Source organism: Saccopteryx bilineata, chromosome 3 (assembly GCF_036850765.1).
Source record: "Saccopteryx bilineata isolate mSacBil1 chromosome 3, mSacBil1_pri_phased_curated, whole genome shotgun sequence".
Classification (NCBI taxonomy): Eukaryota; Metazoa; Chordata; class Mammalia; order Chiroptera; family Emballonuridae; genus Saccopteryx; species Saccopteryx bilineata.
The window spans coordinates 259,764,769-259,785,803 of record NC_089492.1 but is presented as its reverse complement, the minus strand read 5'-3'; the positions used below and the strand labels follow the sequence as shown (position 1 = coordinate 259,785,803).

At 41.7% G+C, this 21,035-nt stretch overlaps 1 protein-coding gene across 2 annotated transcripts in view; it reads right to left on the bottom strand.

Moving 5' to 3' along the window:
• The window catches only part of ZMYND12 (zinc finger MYND-type containing 12), a 34,870-nt gene that overhangs the window by 10,173 nt on the left and 3,662 nt on the right, over nt 1-21,035 (bottom strand). For both annotated transcript variants that reach the window (XM_066269471.1, XM_066269472.1), the window contains 3 exons: nt 10,399-10,540; nt 8,604-8,775; nt 3,677-3,846 (listed from right to left, as the gene is read on the bottom strand). In XM_066269471.1, coding sequence (XP_066125568.1) covers nt 3,677-3,846; nt 8,604-8,775; nt 10,399-10,540 — 484 coding nt within the window. The remainder of the gene's footprint in view (nt 1-3,676; nt 3,847-8,603; nt 8,776-10,398; nt 10,541-21,035) is intronic.

Genomic DNA, 21,035 nt, shown 5'->3' with positions numbered 1-21,035 from the left:
TAAGGAGCCCTAAAAAATCTGTGCGTGAGCCCACATTGAACTGCACTGAATAGGTATGAAACTGGGAGAGTTTTCCTTTTATTTGGTGCAGATTTCACATTTCTATCGCCTTTTGTTGCTTTCCTGTGACCGGTCAAAAGTGCACCATGACTTTACGGACACACTGTATTTCTCACACACTAGAATGGCTCTAATCAAAAAGGCAGAATAGGCTTGACTTGTGGTGACACAGTGGATAAGATCATTAGTTTGAAACCCTGGGCTTGCCTGGTCAAGGCACATATGGGAGTTGATGCTTCCTGCTCCTCCCTCCTTCTCTCTCTCTCTCTCTTCTTATCTCTCTCTTTCTCCCTCCTCTCTAAAATGAATAAATAAAATCTTTTTAAAAAACTTTATAAAAAAGGCAGAATACAACAAGTACTGTCAAGGATGTGGAGAACATTTAAATCTTATACATTGTTGATATGAATAAAAAAATTAGCCTTGGCTGAATAGCTCAGTCTCTATTGGTTAGAGCATTGTCCCAATATGCAAAGGTTGCCTGTTAGATTCCCAGTTAGGGCACATACCCAAACAGATGATATTTCTGTCTCTCTCTCCCTACCTCTTTCTCTAAAATCAATAACTAAATTGTATTAAATATCATAATATGATGCAGTCCTCTGTAGAAAACAGTTTGGCAGTTCTCAAAAAGTTAAACATATGCTGTATTTTTCACTCCATAAGACGGACTTTCCCCCCAAAAAAGTAGAGGGGGAAATGCCCACGTGTCTTATGGAGTGAAAAATATGGTATTTTGTTAAATATTTTAACACACCATTTGGTTCAGAATTTTTCTTTCTTATTTTCCTCCTTAAAACCCTAAGTGTGTCTTATGGTCAGATGTATCTTATGGAGTGAAAAATACAGTAGTTATTATATGACCCAGCAATTCCATTCTTAGGTATATGCCCAAGAAAATGAAAACGTGTCTACACAAAGACTTGTATAAAAATATTCTTAGCAGCATTATTCATAATAGCCAAAAAGTGGAAACAACCCAAATGTCCCTCTACCAATGAATGGCTAAACAAATTGTGGTATATTCAGACAACGGTCTAATACTCAACAATAAAAGGAATGAATATTGATACATACAACATGGGTGAATCTCAAAGTAATTACACTAAGTGAAAGAAGTCAGAGGCAAAAAACCACATATCATTCTGTTTGTAATCAAATGTCCAAGAAATACAAACCTAGAGAAACAGGAAGTAGTTGCCTGGGTCTGGGGGTGGGAATGAGAAATGACTCAGAGTGGACATGAGGGATCTCTTTGGGGTGATGAAAATGTTCTAAAACTGGATTGTGCTAATGCCTACATAACTGTGTAAGCTACTAAAAATCACACACTTAAAGTGGGTGGATTTTATGGTATGCATCAATAAAGTTGTGGTCATTTTGTTTGTTTGTTTTTGTTTTTTTTGTTTTTTTACAGGGACAGAGAGAGAAAGTCAGAGAGAGGGATAGATAGGAACAGACAGACAGGAACAGAGAGAGATGAGAAGCATCAATCATCAGTTTTTCGTTGCGACACCTTAGTTGTTCATTGATTGCTTTCTCATATGTGCCTTGACCGCAGGCCTTCAGCAGACCAAGTAACCCCTTGCTCGAGCCAGCGACCTTGGGTCCAAGCTGGTGAGCTTTTTGTTCAAGCCAGATGAGCCCGTGCTCAAGCTGGTGACCTCGGGGTCTCGAACCTGGGTCCTCCACATCCCAGTCCGACGCTCTATCCACTGCGCCACTGCCTGGTCAGGCTGTTTGTTTGTTTTTAAAGCTAGGCCAAGGAATCTGAGCTTAATCTAATTCTTAACAGTGCTGCCCAGCTCAAGACAGAATTAGCCTCTGCTTAATTTGTCAGAGGGCAGAGACTAGATTATTTGTGTAGAGCAATACAGATGAATAAGTGCATTAGTCAAGCTCATAGGTGGAAATTTACAGCACCCTCAAAATTATTTCCTGAAGACAGTTTAATGAAAAGAATTATTTACTGAGATGTGGAAGAGTTAAGGAAGCAACAAGGGCTAGAGAAGCACTGGGGATTTCTGCGGCAAGAAATTATTACCTGGCTTTTGAAAAGGCAAGGGAAGAAAGCAGGGTTACCAAGCTCAGTAAGAACTAGTGTCATGGAAGAAGAATACCTGACAGTAGTCATGATCATAGAGGAACAATGTCCTGGCTAGAATTGGGATGGGACAGAAGGGCAACAGAGAGAATAAATACCCCAACCTCTCCTTCCTCCCAGCCTTCAATCCCCACCATGCCTCTCACTCTTCAAACACAGCCAAAGCTGGAGCAATGGAGTCCAGGTTCTGTGGTCCATAGAGGTCAGCCTGCCAGGGCAGAGTAGGGCACGGAAATGATTTGGGGTGAGGGGATACGGAGACTAATCAGCACAAGAATGTTTCCCTTGGATTTCTGGGCATTTGCAATGGCAGCCAACCAGAGGGAGGACTGCCCAGTGGAGAGGCTGAAGAGAGAAGCAACCTGCATGAAGTCTGCAGTCCAACCCTGACCTCATTCAGATTTCAGGCTCAGAAACTGTTCTCTCTGATAATATTGTCCAATACTGAAATTCTCATTGAAACTACAAAAGTTTTGGAAGAACCACTTGATCATCTTCCTCATCATCCTAGCTAACATTTACACAGAGTTTTATAGTTTATAGACCACTTCAATATACCACCAGCTCATTGAAATTTAATAACTGCACTCTGAAGTAGTGACACTGATGTTATTTATCAAAATAACAGCCCAAGTGCTGCACAGGTATTGTCCTAGTATTCATCTCTGCCATGACCCAATGAGGCAGAGACCATTTTATGATTTCTCTTTTACAGGTCATAAAAGAGGTTAAATAATTTGTCCAAGGCTATGTGGCTTGTCAAACTACAGAGCTGGGACTAGAAGTAAAGCCTTTCTCTTAACCAGTATACTATTCTGCCTCCCTTTATTACCCAGAGGGACTGAGGCTTGGGAAATTATGTGACCCGGCCAAGGTTGCACAGCCAGGAAGTGGAACAGCTGGAACTCAGGTTGTTAAAATTGAGTTCTTGTTAATACCCCACCAAAGAGTCAGCTGTAGACAAAAAAAGCTATAAATAAATGCTCAGTTAAAAACCATAAAACAAAAACAGCCTGACCAGGCGGTGGCACAGTGGATAGAACATCAGAGTGGGATGTGGAGAACCCAGGTCCAAAACCCCGAGGTCACTGGATTGAGCACAGGCTCATCCGACTTGAGCGGAGGCTCACCAGCTTGAATGAGGGGTCACTGCCTAGAGCATGGGATCATAGACATGACCCCATGATTGCTGGTTTGAGCCCAAAGGTCACTAGCTTGAAGCCCAAGGTTGCTGGCTTGAGCCCAAGGTCACTGGCTTGAGCAAGGGGTCACTCTGTCTGCTGTCACCCCCTGTTCAAGGCACATATGAGAAGGCAATCACTGAACAACTAAGGTGCTGCAATGAAGAATTGATGTTTCTCATCTCTCTCACCGTCTGTCTGTCCCTATCTGTCCCTCTCTCTGACCCTCTCTCTGTCTCTGTCAAACAAACAAACAATAAAACAAAAAAACAAAAAAACTGAACAGAACTGGTCTCAGAAACACTCAGGCATTAAAATTTAGATTGTTTACATCATTGGCCAGGTGATAACGGGCTTCCTCGTAGTTTTCCTTCGCCATAAAGAGAAGTGCCAGGTTCCGATGCAGTAAAGAGTGGGTGGCATAACTACATTCAGTTGATTTGAGGACTGTCCACTGGGCTTGGCACAGATATTCCTCAGCCTGGACGATCCTGCCCAGACCTGTCCAAAGGAAGGCAGGAAGATTACAAGTCATATTCCGGCCAGCAAACACACGATGAAATATGTCATGCATTCACTCACTTGTTCATCATTTCAGAAATTGACACACAGAAACATGTACACAAAGGTTCACAGCAGCCTAATCATAATAGCCCAAAATTATAGGAACAATTTAAATGTCCATCAAGTGATGAGTACATATGCAAAATGGGGTCTATCCATATCCATGAGTAAAATATTACTCAGTTATGCAGAGAAATGAAATACTGACACATGCTATAATGTGGGCGAACCTTGAAAACATTATGCTAAGTGTAAGAAGCCAGACACAAAAGGCCACATACTATATGATTACATTTATATGAAATGTCCAGAATAGGTCAAGACCAGAACAGGTAGAGACAGACATGAATTAGTGGTGGCCAGGAAATGTGGGTGTGACTACTCATATGGGTATGGGGTTCCACTGTGGGTTAACTAAAATGTTCTGGAATTAACATTTTAGTTAATGTAGGGGTGGTTGCACAATCTTCTGAATATACTAAAACTACTAAATTATAATTTGAAAGAGTAGATTTTTATGGTATGTGATTTATATATATATCTATGTACCAGGGATTGTGCTGAATGGTGGGGATTGAAAGATAAATCAAAATGATTACCTTTGAAAAATTCATAGTTGGATTGGGGAACGAATATGTGACATGAAGACAAATATATTTATAAAATAGTGTAAGTGCGATAATAGTAACATTATAAGGTTTGGAAGTGGTGGAAAGTAGGAAGTGGTTCATTCTATGGATAGGATGGACAAAATGGAATGGGAAGGGGCATGATCAGTGCTTGGACTAAATGTTGTGTCCCCCCAAATTCATATGTTGAAGCCCTAATTCCCAAAGTGATCATATTTGGGAGTAGGGCCTTTGTGAATGAAGCCCTTGTTAGGTGCCTTTATAAGAAGAGATACAAGACATGATCTCTCTTGGCCATGTGAGGATACAGCAAAAAGCTATTTGTCTAGAAGCCAGAAAACAGGCCCTCACCAGACACCAAATCTGCTGGTAACTTGATCTTGGACTTACAGCCTCCAGAACTATGAGAAATAAATGTTTGCTCTTTAAACAACCCAGTCTATGGTGTTTTTTATGACGGCCAAACTAAGACAATCAGGGAAGTCTGAGCTGGGTTTTGAGAGTGAAGTTTTCCAGACAGAAGAAGGGAAGAGAGAGCATCCTAGGCAGAGGGAAAGCATAGGCAAAGGCATGGAGGTATGAAACAGTATACCATGGCTGGAGAACTACATATTGGTCTGTGATGTGGAGCGCAAAGTGCAAGGGACAGCTTGGCAGGACATGAAGCTGAAGAGGCAGGCAGGGGACAGATTATGGAGAGCTTAGGAAGTTGTATCAAAGAGCTAGATGTATGTGGACAAAAATTAGAGTTTTCAGAAAGAAAGAGAGAATTAGATTTAGATTTAGATTTAGATTTAGAAGGCTCTTCTGGAGGGGAGGAAGACAAGTGGAAGACTCACTAGGAGACTTCTGAAATAGCTCAGGCAAGCACTGATAAGAGCCGGAGCTAAGGCCCTGGCCGGTTGGCTCAGTGGTAGAGCGTCGGCCTGGCATGCAGAAGTCCCGGGTTCAATTCCCGGCCAGGGCACACAGGAGAAGTGCCCATCTGCTTCTCCACCCCTCCCCTCTCCTTCCTCTCTGTCTCTCTCTTCCCCTCCTGCAGCCAAGGCTCCATTGGAGCAAAGATGGCCCGGGCGCTGGGGATGGCTCCTTGGCCTCTGCCCCAGGTGCTAGAGTGGCTCTGGTCGCAACAGAGCGACGCCCCGGAGGGGCAGAGCATCGCCCTCTGGTGGGCAGAGCGTCGCCCCCTGGTGGGCGGGCCGGGTGGATTCTGGTCGGGCGCATGCGGGAGTCTGTCTGACTGTCTCTCCCCATTTCTAGCTTCAGAAAAATACACACACACACACACACAAAAAAAAGAACCGGAGCTAAGACAGTAAATGAAGATGGAACAGACATGAAGCGACATTTAGGAGCTAGAACGGACAACACATGGTTACTAAGTGAAAGTCACTTTATTTCTAATATTCTTATACTGTTGACGCTTAAGACATTTTGGTTAGCTGTAAAAATACGTAGCCGCTGCCAGCCTACCTGCTCGCTCCCTGGGGAGCTGGTAAGAACTGACTAGAAAACCCCCCACAGCCTCTGCAGAGTGGGAGGCATGCTCTGAGTGTGAAGTATTTCATGCGATGGATGCTGCAGCAGACATGGCTCCAATAAAGGGTCAAGAGACGAGGACACAAACCACTCACAAGTCAACGTTCTGTTCTTTGTCCTTTCTCTCAGGCTTAGTTCATATGTAAGCATTATTTCATTCTAGTTGTAACCATTAGTCACTGATTTAAAGGTGGAGAGGTGAAGAAGAAGCAGTCTACAAGAGGAAGCAAATTTGCTTGACTGAAGCTCAAAACTAAAATGAAAAATTAAAGTGAGAAAATTCTAGATTAAATCAATAGATCTAGGTCCATGAACCTGGTTCATGGCAAGTCACGTCTTCCACCTGGGTTTTGTCTGTAAAATAAGAGCTTTAGATTGAGGAGGGACTGATTAAATATGTAAATATATTAGTGAAAAAGGAAGCCAGCACTCTCACTGTTAGAGAAAAGAATTACAAGTATGAAATGGGAGAAAAATTAGAATAAACCCTGTGGTGACATTAGACTGGACTTGGTATACTGGTGTGCACCCATGGTCATATTCATATATACAGGGGTGGACAAATGTAGGTTTACAATTATGAGTATGCAAACCACAGTTTATTATTGTATTATTATTTATTTATTGTATTATTTTTATTATTTTTAAATTTACTTTTGCCCACCCCTGTATATAGAGATACAGATAAGATATATAGACATGTGTAATAAAGTTAGATATACTGTGTGTATATGTACACACATTATTATATTTACAGATATACTCTAAATCTGTTCACTGAGAAGGCCTGGGAAGAGCCAGACACCAATAGCAATGCAGACACGCCGTCACAACTCTTGGCTTCTGAATTGCATTTTTTTACTGAAGGAAATCAAGGCTGCTTGGAGGTATGTTCTGAAAGTAGGAAAGTGATCAAAGAACAGAGATGTGTCAGGGAGACACAGAAGACTACTTAAATGGGCTGCCACTTGCCAAATCAGGGACATTAGAGTATCAAATAATGATGGTAACAGAATATAACCCATTGAATAAAACAGGAAACCAAGAGTCTATACTGATGGAAATAAATGAATACATTGAAAATTTGATGAGGAATTGGATAGTTACATAGTTTCAAAATACTCTCTATAAACTGCTTATTAATAGAAAAGAGGGGGAAAAGTCTCTTTACAGAAAAGAAGCCTGGCAGATACCACCATATTGAAGTAACTTCAGTGAACAGCATCAGCAATGGAACAAATTGAAAGCATGTGCCAATTTGTAGGCTGGGATGAGAAGAACACAGCATCACTTCTGTGATATTTCTGCCAAGATACATCACCTGAATACAGTCACGAGGAAACACCAGAGGAACCCAAATTGAGGGACATTTTATACAACAATTGGTCTTTAATATTTAAAAATATCAAAGACATAGATGTCAAGGAAAGATTGAAAAACTATTCCAAAATGAAGGAGACTAAAGACACACAGTGATAAAATGAAAGCATGATTCTAAACAGTATCTTTTTGCTATAAAGATGATATTGGAACAATTGGAGAAACTTAAATGGGACCTTCTTAGTAGATGATGGCTGTATTGTAATTATGAACAGAACATCTTAGTAGTAAATATACGTTAAAATATTCAAAACATAGGGCATCAGGTGAACAGCTTACTCTCAGATAGGCCAGGGAAAAATGTTCTTCCTATTGTATTCCCAACAGTTTTATAAATACTTTAAAAAAATTTTAAGTGGCCATTAATATGTAAAAAGTGGTAGCACAGTATCTAACATACTATAAATACTCAAAAATGGTAATTCCTCTCAAAAATGCTAATTCTTATCTTGTTGCAACCACCTTGTAGGATGTCTGCCAAGTCTATGCTCCCCCCACTCAAGACTGCCTCTCATCCATAGGAGCAGGTTCCTGTGTTCCTGTTTGAACTATGTGACCCTGACACAAAGGTAGATAAAGGTAGGTAGACAGTACTCTCAAGCTGAGTCAACACAATTCTCTCTAGGAATTTAAAATTGGAAATCAGACGCTAGTTAGTTTCTCTTATTCACCTGGAACCTGGAAGACATGTAAATTCGGCTACACCTGACATTTTGGGAGAGCTGTCTTCTGCAGTAAGCATAGGGTAGAAAACTCTGGTCTGCAGAGGTGGAAAATAAAGCAGATATGGAGAAGCAGAGGCAAGAGACAAGACCCCAGGAAGAGAAACTGAGAGCAACAACCTTCGTTTCCGACAGCATTCTCATTTCCAGTACCTCATGAAGCCTCGACACTGCAGGACCCTAATCAAGGCCCTTCCTACTGCTCAGGCCAGCTAGAGTAGATTTCCGTCGGTTGTTGTTACATCTCCTTCCCCACCTTGTGCCACGCTTTTCAGCATCCCTGCTCTTCCATGAAAGGTGTCTTCGTGCCACTGCCAAGGCTACTCTTTGCCTACTGATATAACCCATTATGGCACTTCTTAAGGACTCGGCGGCGGCGGCGGCGGTGGCGGGGTGGGGGGTGTCTCAGGTCAGTTCCACTTACCAAGGCTAGCCTCGGCCAACAGCAGGTAGGCAGGCACGAGCTCTACTGAATTCAGGCCGTGTACATTCATGCGGAAGCGAAGGGAATGCAAAGCTGCTGGGACGGCCTCTTCGTGTTTTCCTTCAAAGAGGTATTTCTGGGCTACCGTGTAGCATAATTCAATCAAATACTTCTGCGGAAAAAAAAAAAACTAGACCACCTGAGACTGTCTAAAGGTAAAAGACAGTGGTGGATACAGGTACATCTGCAGATAAAGCCAACACCTAATGAACTGGTTGAGGGTACATAGCGAGCCTGCCTATATTAAGGTGGTCCAAAATAGGTGATACAAAAAGGCAAACCCTGGACGGTGAGTTCCTTCAGGTCCAGGAACAAGTGTATTTTCATCTTAGTTCAGTACTTGGCACAAATGAGTGCTCAACAGAAAATTATTAAATGAATGTTATTCTACTTATAATAAAATTTTAGTTTAACAAAGCTGTCATGCCTCAGGACGATCTAAAACTTTCTGCCTTTCTGTGTGAGTTAATTTTTATTTTTTATTTTTTATTTTTCTGAAGCTGGAAACAGGGAGAGACAGTCAGACAGACTCCCGCATGCGCCCCACCGGGATCCACCCGGCACGCCCACCAGGGGGCGACGCTCTGCCCACCAGGGGGCGATGCTCTGCCCCTCTGGGGCGTAGCTCTTTTGCGACCAGAGCCACTCTAGTGCCTGGGGCAGAGGCCAAGGAGCCATCCCCAGCACCCGGGCCATCTTTGCTCCAGTGGAGCCTCGCTGCGGGAGGGGAAGAGAGAGACAGAGAGGAAGGAGAGGGGGAGGGGTGGAGAAGCAGATGGGCGCTTCTCCTGTGTGCCCTGGCCGGGAATCGAACCAGGACTTCTGCACGCCAGGCCGACGCTCTACCACTGAGCCAACCGGCCAGGGCCTGTGAGTTAATTTTAAGAGAACTTTCCTTTTGGAGTTACCTGCTAAGCTAATGTCAGAACCAGCTTTAACTCTGCATTGCTCTAAGGCCATTCTCAAAGTGTCACTACACTAAAATGAATGACTCTGGTGTTTTGAGATTTATGGCTTATAAAGTGTTAATTTTTTTTTAGAATGAATAAGATGCTATCAATGCCATAATAGTTTTCCTAATCTCCTTTATTTACTCTTTTATATATTCATACATCATTGTTGACCTCCTCATACGTGCCTAGGCTCTCATCACAGTACTTGCCATATTTGGGTATTATGGCTGAATTTTGGCCCACCAAAATTCATATGTTGAAGCCTTAAGTCCTACTACTTCAAAATGTGACTTCTCTTGGAGATAGGGCCTTTGAATCAGTGATAAAATTAAACTGAGGCCTTGAGGGTGGCCTCTAATCCAGTCTAACTGTGGTCCCTATAAGAAGAAATCGGGATACACACAGGGACAACAAAGACGTGTGTGCAGAGAGGAATGACCAAAGGAGGACACGGAAGGCAGTCCTGTAAGCCAAGGAGGAAGGCCTCAGAAGAAACCAAACCTGCCAACACCTCTCGTAGATCTTGGACTGGTAGCCTCCAGAACTGTGAAATAATACATTTCTGTTGTTTAAGCTGCCCAGTCTGTGCTATTTTGCTGTGGCAACCCAATGAGACGACTACAGCAGGTAGTAAGTGTGTGGAGAACAACTGACTGAATGGTACTGAGGACACAGAGACACAAAACCAAGTCCCTGCCCTCACAGAGGGTACAGGTTAGTGATGGCAACCCAGTGCACCCCTACCCCCGGCAGTTTTGTTGGAACTGCCCCCAGGGGCCTACCTGCCGCTGCTGCAGCTGCTGCAGGCCGTGCTGCCGCTCTTCCTCCGAATTGTAGAAGGGCATGGAGGTGCGCAGGGGAATCAGGAGCTGACAGATCTTCTCATGGATGCTGTGCCAGTCAGCTTTTTGGTGAACCACACCACTGATAATGAGAACATCGACTTCATTATCTTTACTTTGGGCCTGATAGAAGATCTATTGGCTCTACTTGTGTCCTAGCCCCAGAAACTAGAAAAGTAAGCCCAACACCAACCAGCCAGGGAGCCCACAGACATTGTGACACAAATCTCTTTTCCATCATGTGATTACTGGATGGTAGAAAAACGATGTTGGGGGCCAGGGAGGGGAGTGAAGGAGGATGTCCTTTTTGCACACACAGGTTCACATTCCAAAGCCACGTGACAATGCTATGGCTATCCTGTCTTTGCGTTTAATTAATAACAACAAAGACAGCTTTAATTCTGTATCTTACTAAGGTAATTTTCCAAATATCTGCACTCTGAAGCTGAGGGACATGAGTCTTTCTCTTGGGGAAGAGATGGAAATTTACATTTGATGAGGCTCTAGGAGACACTTTCCTATAATCAGTGCCATCACATTGCATGACTCTGGAGAGCACCACCTGCATCGTCCTCCTCTGAGCCCCAGAAGTGACTTCACACAGAACAAACACTGTGAATGCCTCCCCAACCCAGTGGTGCAGCAGGTGGTCTTGCATGTAACTAATTAACTTTTGAAAACAGAACAAAATCTGTTATTACTGTTTTAAAGGTAAAGAAGCACAGATGTCAAGAGATAAAGTAGTTACTCTAAGTGCGTGCTCCAAAGCCAGATGTTTCTAGCTCTCTAGGGAAAGCACTGTGACAGTTTGGTATACAGCTTTTCTGACTCTTTTATATGCATATTTAGTACTTTCAAACACTCAATTAGACAGCACAGATGTTGAACATTTGCATCGCTGCAGAAAAATTCGATTGGGCAGCACTCCTACAGAGTATCCATTCCCACTCCTTAAATAATTTCCTCTATAAATGACTCCCAAGTCTAGTACCCAAGTCTGACCCGTGCTCCAATCATTGGGGGGGAGGAGTTCTTACATTTTAAAATTGATATATAATTCACATACCACAAAATTTATGGTTTTGAACTATACAATTCAGTGATTTAAATATATATATATATATATATATATATATATATATTCACAAGGTAGTATAATCATCACCCTATCTAATTCCAAGGCATTTTCATCACCTGGAAAGAAACTCCATTCACTCTAGCAGTTGCTCTCATTCTTCCCTCCACCCATGTAATGCATAGAACCTCTAATCTACTTTCTTCATGCATTTGCCTACTCTTGACATTGCATAAAAGTGGAAACAGACAATATATGACCTTTTGTGTCTAGCTTCTTTCATTTAGCATGTTTTCAAGGTTCATTCACGTTTAGCATGTACCAATGTTATTCCTTTTTACAACGGAATAATACACCATTTTTTGTTTATCTGTTCATTAGTTGGTGAACATTTGGATTATTTCTACCTTTCAGCTATTATAAAGAATGCTGCTATAAACATTTGTGTTTAAGCTTTCTGTGTGAACAAGTGTTCTCAATTCTCTTGGACATATACCTAAGAATGGAATTGCTGAGTCATATAGTAATTATATGTTTAAATTTTTGATAACTGCCAAGCTGTTTTCCACCAAAGCTGTACCATTCCATATTCCAAACAAGCAATGCATAAGGGTTCCATTTTCTTCACTTCTAAACCAACACTTGTTATTTCGTCTTTTTAAAATTATAACCATCCTAGTGTGTGTGAAGCAGTGTCTCATTGTGGTTTTATTTTGCAGTTCCCCAATGATTAAGAGTGTTGAGCATCTTTTCAGGTGCATACTAGTTATTTGTATATCTTCCCTGGAGAAATGTTTATTCAAACCCTTTGCCCATTTTTAACAGGGTTTTTTGTCTTCTTATTGTTGAGTTTTGTTTGTTTGTTTGTTTTTTTACAGGGACAGAGAGAGAGTCAGAGAGAGGGACAGGCAGACAGAACAGAGAGAGATGAGAAGCATCAATCATTAGTTTTTCATTGTGACATCTTAGTTGTTCATCGATTGCTTTCTCATATGTGCCTTGACCACGGACCTTCAGCAGACCAAGTTACCCCTTGCTTGAGCCAGTGACCTTGGGTCCAAGCTGGTGAGCCTTTTTTTTGCTCAAGCCAGATGAGCCCGCGCTCAAGCTGGTGACCTCGGGATCTCGAACCTGGGTCCTTCCGCATCCCAGTCCGATGCTCTATCCACTGCGCCATTGCCTGATCAGGCCTTATTGTTGAGTTTTAAGAGTTCTTTACATGTTGTGGATTCTAGATCCCTATCAGATATATGATTTGCAAATATTTTCTCTCATTCTGTGGGCTTTTCCTCTTTCTTCTTACTGTTTTCCTTTTTAAAATTTATTTATTGACTTTTACAGAGCAAGGAAGAGAGAAAAAGAGAAACATCAATTTGTTGTTCCATGTATTTCTGCATTCATTGGTTGATTCTTGCATGTACCCTGACCGGGGATGGAACCTACAACTTTGGCATAGTGGGACGATGCTCTAACCAACTGAGCTACCCAGCTAGGGCTCTTCTAAGTGCTTGCTGATGCACAAAAGTTTTTAATGTTGATGGTGTCCAACTTATTTTTCTTTGGTTCCTTGTGCTGTTGGTGTCTCATCTAAGAACTGTTGCCTAATTCAAAATCACAAATTTACAACTATGTTTCCCTCTAAAAGTTTCACATTTTTAGTTCTCACATTTAGGTCTTTCTTGTATCAATATATGATGTAAGATAGGGGTCGAAATTCATTCTTTTGTACATAGATACCCTTTTATGCTGGCACTATACAGAAGGAGCAATTCTTTTCCCAAGTTAATGAACTTGGCAATCTTTTGAAAATCAATTGACCATACTTGTATGTGCTTATTACTAGGCTTTTAATTCTATTCCACTGATCTGAATGTCTGTCCTTAAGCCAGTAGCATGCTTTCTTCATTATCATAGCTTTGTAGTAAATTTTGAAGTTGAGAAGCCAGTCCTCCAAACTTAAACTTTTCCAGGACTGTTTTGGTTATTCTGGGTCCCTTGCATTTTTGTATGAATTTCAGGGTCAGTGTGTCCATTTCTGTAAAAATGGCAGTTGGTATTTTGATAGGAATTGCCCTGAATCTGTAGATCAATTTGAGGAGTGTTGCTGTTTTAATGTTAAGTCTCTCTATCTATGAACTGCTTTCCATTTATTTAGGTCTTTTATTTCTTTCAATAATTCTGTAGTTTTCAATGTATAAATCTTGTACTACTTTAGTTAAATTTATCCCCCCCCTTTTTTTGATGCTCTTTTGTAAATGGAGTGGTTTTCTTAATTTCACCTTCAGATTGTTCATTGCTAACATATAGAAATACAACTGATTTTTGCATAGCAATCCTGTAACCTTACTGTATTCATTTATTAGCTCTAATAGGCTGTGTGTGTGTGTGTGTGTGTGTGTGTGTGTGTGTATGTGTGTCTAGGGTCTTCAGAATTTTCACTATAAGATTATGTCATCTGGTCCTGGCCAGTTGGCTCATAGGTGGAGCGTCGGCCTGGTGTGTGGGGGACCCGGGTTCGATTCCCGGCCAGGGCACATAGGAGACACGCCCATTTGCTTCTCCACCCCACCCTCCTTCCTCTCTGTCTCTCTTTTCCCCTCCCGCAGCCAGGGCTCCATTGGAGCAAGGATGGCCTGGGCGCTGGGGATGGCTCCTTGGCCTCTGCCCCAGGCACTGGAGCGACGCCCCAGAGGGGCAGAGCATCGCCCCCTGGTGGGCAGAGTTTCGCCCCTGGTGGGCGTGCCGGGTGGATCCCGGTCGGGCGCATGCGGGAGTCTGTCTGACTGTCTCTCCCCGTTTCCGGCTTCAGGAAAAAAAAAAAAAGATTATGTCATCTATAAATAGAGGTTATTTTACTCTTTCTTTTCCAAGCTGGATGCCTTTTATTTTACTGTCTTTTCTAATTGTCCCAACTAGAAATTCTAGTACAACGAAAGTGGTGAAAGCAACATTCTTGCCTTTCTTAATTTTAGGGGGAACGTTTTTAGTCTTTGACCATTAAGTATGATGGTAGCTATGTGTTTATAGGTTTCTCATAGATGCCCTCTAGCAGGTTATGGAGGTTTCTTTATGTTCCTAGTTTGTTATATGGTTGTTGCTGTTTTTTAAATCACAAAGGCTGTTCAATTTTGTCAAATGCATTTTCTGCATCTATTGAGATGATCAAGTGGATTTTGTCCTTTAATTCTATTAAGATGGTATATTATATTGATTGATATTTTTATGTTGAACCAACCTTAAGTCCCTAGGAGAAATTGCAATTGGTCATCATATATAATCCTTTTTATATGCTGCTGGATTTGGTTTGCTAGTATTTTACTGAGGATTTTTGCATTTTTATTTATCAGGGATAATGATTTGTAGCTTTCTTGTGATGGCTTTGCCTGGTTTTGGTATCAGGGTAATGCTGGTCTCATAAAATGAATTAGGAATTATTCCTTCCTCTATTTTTTGAAGTTTCTCAAGAATTGTTAAATTTTATCAGTGAAGTCATCTAGTCTTGGACTTTTCTTTTTTGATTCCTAGCTAAATCTCTTTAGCTGTTGTAGATGTTCTATTTTTACTTGAGTCAATTTCTGTCTTTTTAGAAATAAACCTAATTTGTTGGCATGCAATTGTACATAGTATTCTTTTATACTCTCTTATTTCTCCAAAGGTGGTAGCTGTGGCTCCATTTTCATTTCTGATTTTAATAATTTGAGTCTATTTTCTTGGTCAGTCTAGCTAAAGATTTGTCAATTTTATTAATCTTTTTATTACTTATTTATTTTCTTAGCACGAGAGAGAGAAACAGAGACAGACAGGAAGGGAGAGAGAAGTATCAATTCTTCATTGTGGCACCTTAGTTGTTCATTGATTGCTTTTTCATATTGCCTTGACTGAGAGCCTCCAGCCAAACCAGTGTCCCCTTGTTCAAGCCAGTGTCCTTAGGCTCAAGCCAGTGACCTTGGGCTTCAAGCCAGCAACCACGGGGTCATATCTATGACCCCATGCTCAAGAAGTGACCCCGTGCTCAAGCTGGTGAGCCCGTGCTCAAGCCATTAACCTCAGGGTTTTGAATCTGGGTCCTCTGCATCCCAGGCTGATGTTCTATCCACTGTGCCACCGCCTGGTCAGGCCAATTTCTTATTAATCTTTTTAAGGATCCAAGTTTTGGTTGTGTTGATTCTCTTGTTTTCCTATTCACTATTTCATTATTTTTAATGCCCTAGTCAATGCTCTAATCTTTACTATTTCCCTCTTTCTACTAGCTTTGGGTTGAGTTTGCTCTTCTTTATCTAGTTTTTTTTATGATAGTTTAAAAAATATATATATATATATTATTCATTTGAGAAAGAAGACAGAGAGAAAGGTGTGTGTGGAGGGGGGAGAAGGAGCAAAAGCATCAACTCATAGCAGTTGTTTCTCATATGTGTCTTGACCAGACAAACCCAGGGTTTAGAACTGGTGACCTCAGCATTCTAGGTCAAGACTTTATCCACTGCATCATCACAGGTCAGGCTTTTATCTAGTTTCTTAAAGTGGAAGGCTAGGTTTTGATCTGAGATCTTCCTTCTTTTCTAATGTATGTGTTTACTGCTATAAATTACAAATACTGCTTTCACTGCATCCCATAAGTTTTAGTATGTTGTGTTTTTGTTCTGTTTTTCATCTCAAAGTATTTTCCAATTTCTCTTGATTTCTTCTTTAACTCAATGATTATTTAAGAGTGTGTTATTTCCATACACTTGTAAATTTTCCAAATTTCCTTGCTATCAATTGTTAATTTCATTCTACCATGGTTGGAGAACATATTTTGTATGATTTCAATCCTTGTTAGTCTAAGACTTGTTTTTATGCTCTGACATATGATCTATCCTGGATAATGTTCCCTAAGCACTTGAGAAGAATGTGCATTGTGCTGTTGTTGGGCGGTGCTCTATAGATGTCTGTTAGGTCAGGTTAGTTTATACTGTTGTTCAAGTCTTATATTTCCTTGCTGATCTTTGGTGTAGTTGTTCTATTCATTATTGAAAGTGAGATACTAAAGTGTCTAACTATTATTACTGAATTGTTTATTTCTCCCTTCAATTCTAACAGTTATTGCTTCATGTACTTTTTTCACATTCACCCCTCCCTACTTTTAAAATTGAGGAATAGTTGAAATATAACTGCTTCAGGTATTTTAAGACTGTTGTTGGATGCATACCATCATGGGTTTTTATAGTCCTATCACCTATTACACTTTTTACTTAAAAATTAAAAAGTTAACTGTGTGGTTCCAAAATCGTTAACAATAATCTAGGGCAGAGGGTCAGCAAAGTTTTCTGTAAAAGGCCAGACAGTAAATAGTTTAGGCTTTCAGAACTCTATGGTCTTCGTTACAACTACTCAACTCTGCTGCTGTAGCACAAAAGCAGTCTTAGAAAATAATACACAGTACTCTCTCTCCTTTCTTCTTCCTGGAACAACAGAAATACAATAAAGTATTTTCTTTATAAACTGAGACTGCTATCAGAGAAATGACATAAAGCATTTTAAAGGTTTTTCTGATAGGCAACTATTGCAACAAATCAATAAAAGCACTCAACAGTCAGGATACAGAAATAGTTTAATTCCACAGGGTATTTATTAAATAGGGGCTTGTTGAGTAATTGTGTAAACAATTAAAATATAACTTGCATGGCTACCTGAACTTCTGTTCCACTGAGGGCATTTGACATAGCTTGCCTTCCTAAATAAAGTGAGTTTCATTTATATATTAGTAGGCTCTCTCCTTATTCATCTGTCTCACCAGCCAACACAGGGCCATGCATTAAAAACTGAGTTGAGGCCCTGGCCGGTTGGCTCAGCGGTGGAGTGTCGGCCTGGCGTGCGGGAGACCCGGGTTCGATTCCCAGCCAGGGCACATAGGAGAAGCGCCCATCTGCTTCTCCACCCCCACCCCCTCCTTCCTCTCTGTCTCTCTCTTCCCCTCCCGTAGCCAAGGCTCCATTGGAGCAGAGATGGCCCGGGTGCTGGGGATGGCTCCTTGGCCTCTGCCCCAGGTGCTAGAGTGGCTCTGGTCATGGCGGAGCGACGCCCCGGAGGGGCAGAGCGTAGCCCCTGGTGGGCGTGCCAGATGGATCCCGGTCGGGCGCATGCGGGAGTCTGTTTGACTGTCTCTCCCCATTTCCAGCTTAAAAAAAGAAAAAAGAAAAACTGAGTTGAGGCCCTGGCCAGTTGGCGCAGTGGTAGAGTGTCATGCTGGTGTGCAGGAGTCCCAGGTTTGATTCCTGGCCAGGGCACACAGGAGAAGCACCCATCTGCTTCTCCACCCCTCCCCCTCTCCTTCCTCTCTTTGTCTTCCCCTCCTGCAGCTGAGGCTCCACTGGGGCAAAGTTGGCCCGGGCACTAAAAATGGCTCCATGGCCTTTGCCTCAGGTGCTAGAATGGCTCTGGTTGCAACAGAGCAATGCCCCAGATGGGCAGAGCATCGCCCCCTGGTGGGCATGCTGGGTGGATCCCAGTTGGGCGCATGCGGGAGTCTGTCTGACTGCCTCCCCGTTTTCCAACTTCAGAAAAATACAAAAAAAAAAAAAAAAAACTGAGTTGAAAAATACATTTTCAATCATGGCTTACAGTCAAGGAACTGGTAACCCAGGCATGTTTTGTTTGGCCATTATCATGTTTTTAAACTGAATTTGAATGTCTTTAGGCAGGGCATTCATTCTCCAGTTCACCACAGAAGCTACTGCTTCTAATAACTGAATATCACCTCGCTGTTTGTTTTCTCTTCTGGCCAGTGAAGGTGTTTTAATTGGTGTGCAGTATGCTAAATAAAAGGAAAAACTGTTGCAAATTACTCATCCTATGCTAGGATTTGCTAGCCTATATACTGAGCCTCTTTTACTTGTCTGCCATGTTTCAATGTGTACTTTAATAAAATTGCCTTTTAAAAAAAGCATTCTATTCCTTGGAGACAATATAGAAAGACATGCACAAGATTTTACATAGTATATAAAATAAATGGATTGATAAGAAAAGAATATAATAAAATTCACCAAAATATCAAGTTATCAATTTCCAGGTTGTGGGATTATAGATTTATTTTTCTTCTTTAGTTTTTGTATTTTCAAGTTTTCTTTAGTGATCATGAAATATATTTATACTCAGGAAAAAATTCAAAAAGCTTTCACAAATTGATTGTTCTTGCTCTTTATATTTGGGATGAGGAAAAAAAAGAAACTGTTAAGTGTCATTGTGGTCTCAGGTATAGTGATGGGTGCTTTACATTTTATAAAAACCCTGTGAGAAAGGGGTGGGAAACCCCAGTTTTGAGCTCTAGAACAATTACTTCAGTTTTTTTGGGGGGGTTGTGGCAGAGACAGAGAGAATCAGAGAGAGGGACAGACAGACAGGAAGGGAGAGAGATGAGAAACATCAATTCTTCGCTGTGGCTCCTTAATTGTTCATTGATTGATTTCTCATATGTGCCTTGATCAGGGGGCTACAGCAGACCGAGTGACCCCTTGCTCCAGCCAGCGACCTTGGGCTCAAGCTGGTGAGCCTTGCTCAAACCAGATCAGCCCATGCTCAAGCTGGCGACCTTGGGGTCTCGAACCTGGGTCCTCCACATCCCAGTCCAACACTCTATCCACTGTGCCACTGCCTGGTCAGGCCCTCAGCTTTATTGTATAGAAAAATCTTGAAATCTCTAGGATACAATCATATAGAAATCTGGAGAAAACAGGGGGTAAGGGGGATAAAAGGCTTTAGGGGAAATTAAAAGCAGTGGAAAAAACCCAGAAAATAAGGGAAGATAAGTGCATAGAAAATGATCATTTATTCATTCATGCATTCATCAAATATTTAGTTTCAACTATTTCAAGACACTTTGCTGAAGATTGTGGGGCATACACAGATGGGCTTGAAACAGAACAAAAGATAACATAAATATGACAGTCTCTCTACACATAGTCTACATAATATCCTGTATCAATGAAGCATGATAAAATGGAAATAATATGCTTGTCAACAAATAAAATGAAGAAGGAAAATGAAAGCTGTCTGTGAGGTATAGAGTAATTTCAAAATGAGTTGAGAGGAAGAAGTAATTGCTTCTGGCCAGAGGGATGGAGGGGTGACCGGGGAGGAGGTGGACAGACCAAGGGGAAGGGGTTGAGGTGGAAGCACATACTAGTTTTTTCTTAGCCATCCATCCCTCCCAAGTGGCCTGAAGGCCTCTCAAACTGTGTCCTGAATCCAATCTGTCACCTACGACCTCCTCTGTGTTCCTTGCCCCAGGTAATAGGTTTATTATCCATTCAGAAGTTCATTTATTCAACAAATGATCGAGTGCCCAGCATGTGCAGGTACTAGGTCTAGTAAAAGACACCAATATTAAACAAGTAAACAAAAAAATATTAAAGTACAGATAAAATAAAGAAAAATGTGAGAGAGAAAAATGAGAGAATATTTAGATTGGGTTTTCTAGAAAACCTCCTTGAAGAAATAACATTTCTGAGAACCAAAAGATAACAGGGAACTGGGAAGATTCATGGATGAAGGGAAGGTTCCCAGCAGAGGGCAAAGAAACTGAGATAGGAAAGGATGTGGCAAGTTAGAACTGAAAGTCTCTAACTACATCAAGGAAGAGAGGGAGTACATGTTGTGGCCAGATAGCTCAGTTGGCTAGAGCATCGTCCCAACAGGCAGAGTTTGCTGGTTTGATCCCTGGTCAGGGCACCTACAGGAGCAGAACGATGTTTCTGTCTCTGTCTCCCTCTCTCTCCCTTCCTCTCTCTCTAAAATCAATAAGTACATTTAAAAAAAGAAAACAGCATGACCAGGCGGTGGCACAGTAGATAGAGCATCAGCCTGGGACACAGAGGACCCAGGTTTTAAATCTGAAGTTGTCAGCTTAAGCACAGGCTCACCAGCTTGAGCGCAGGGTCACTGGCTTGAGCATGGTACCATAGACATGACACCATAGTCACTGGCTTTAGCCCAAGGTCACTGGCTTGAGCAAGGGGTCACTCGTTTTGCTGTAGCCCCCTCCCAACCCCCGGTCAAGGCACATATTAGAAAGCAATCAATGAACAACTAAGGTGCCACAACGAAGTATTGATGCTTCTCATCTCTCTTCCTTCCTGTCTCTGTCCCTCTCTGTCTCTCTTGGCAAAAAAGAAAAAATAATGGGGGAGTGAGTGTGGTGGAAATGAAGGTAGAGAGGTAACCAGGACTTTGTAGTTTTTGTCACAAATTCTGAACTGTATTCTAAATGCAACAAAGTAGCAGAATGAGAACAGAAATGCCATCCTTGCCCTCATGGCACACACAGCCTAGTGAGGAATACAAACAACTGAACAGCTTATTTCAAACCATGCCATAAATGTTAGGCTAGGGGACATATAGAATGCTGTGAGAGCATGGAGGATAGACACCTAATCCAGTCTGAGAGAGGTATGTTTTCTCTCCACTGGGACCAGGGCAACAACCTCTGCATCAGTTATGCAGCCTCCAGTGTCTACCTTCTAGTCTA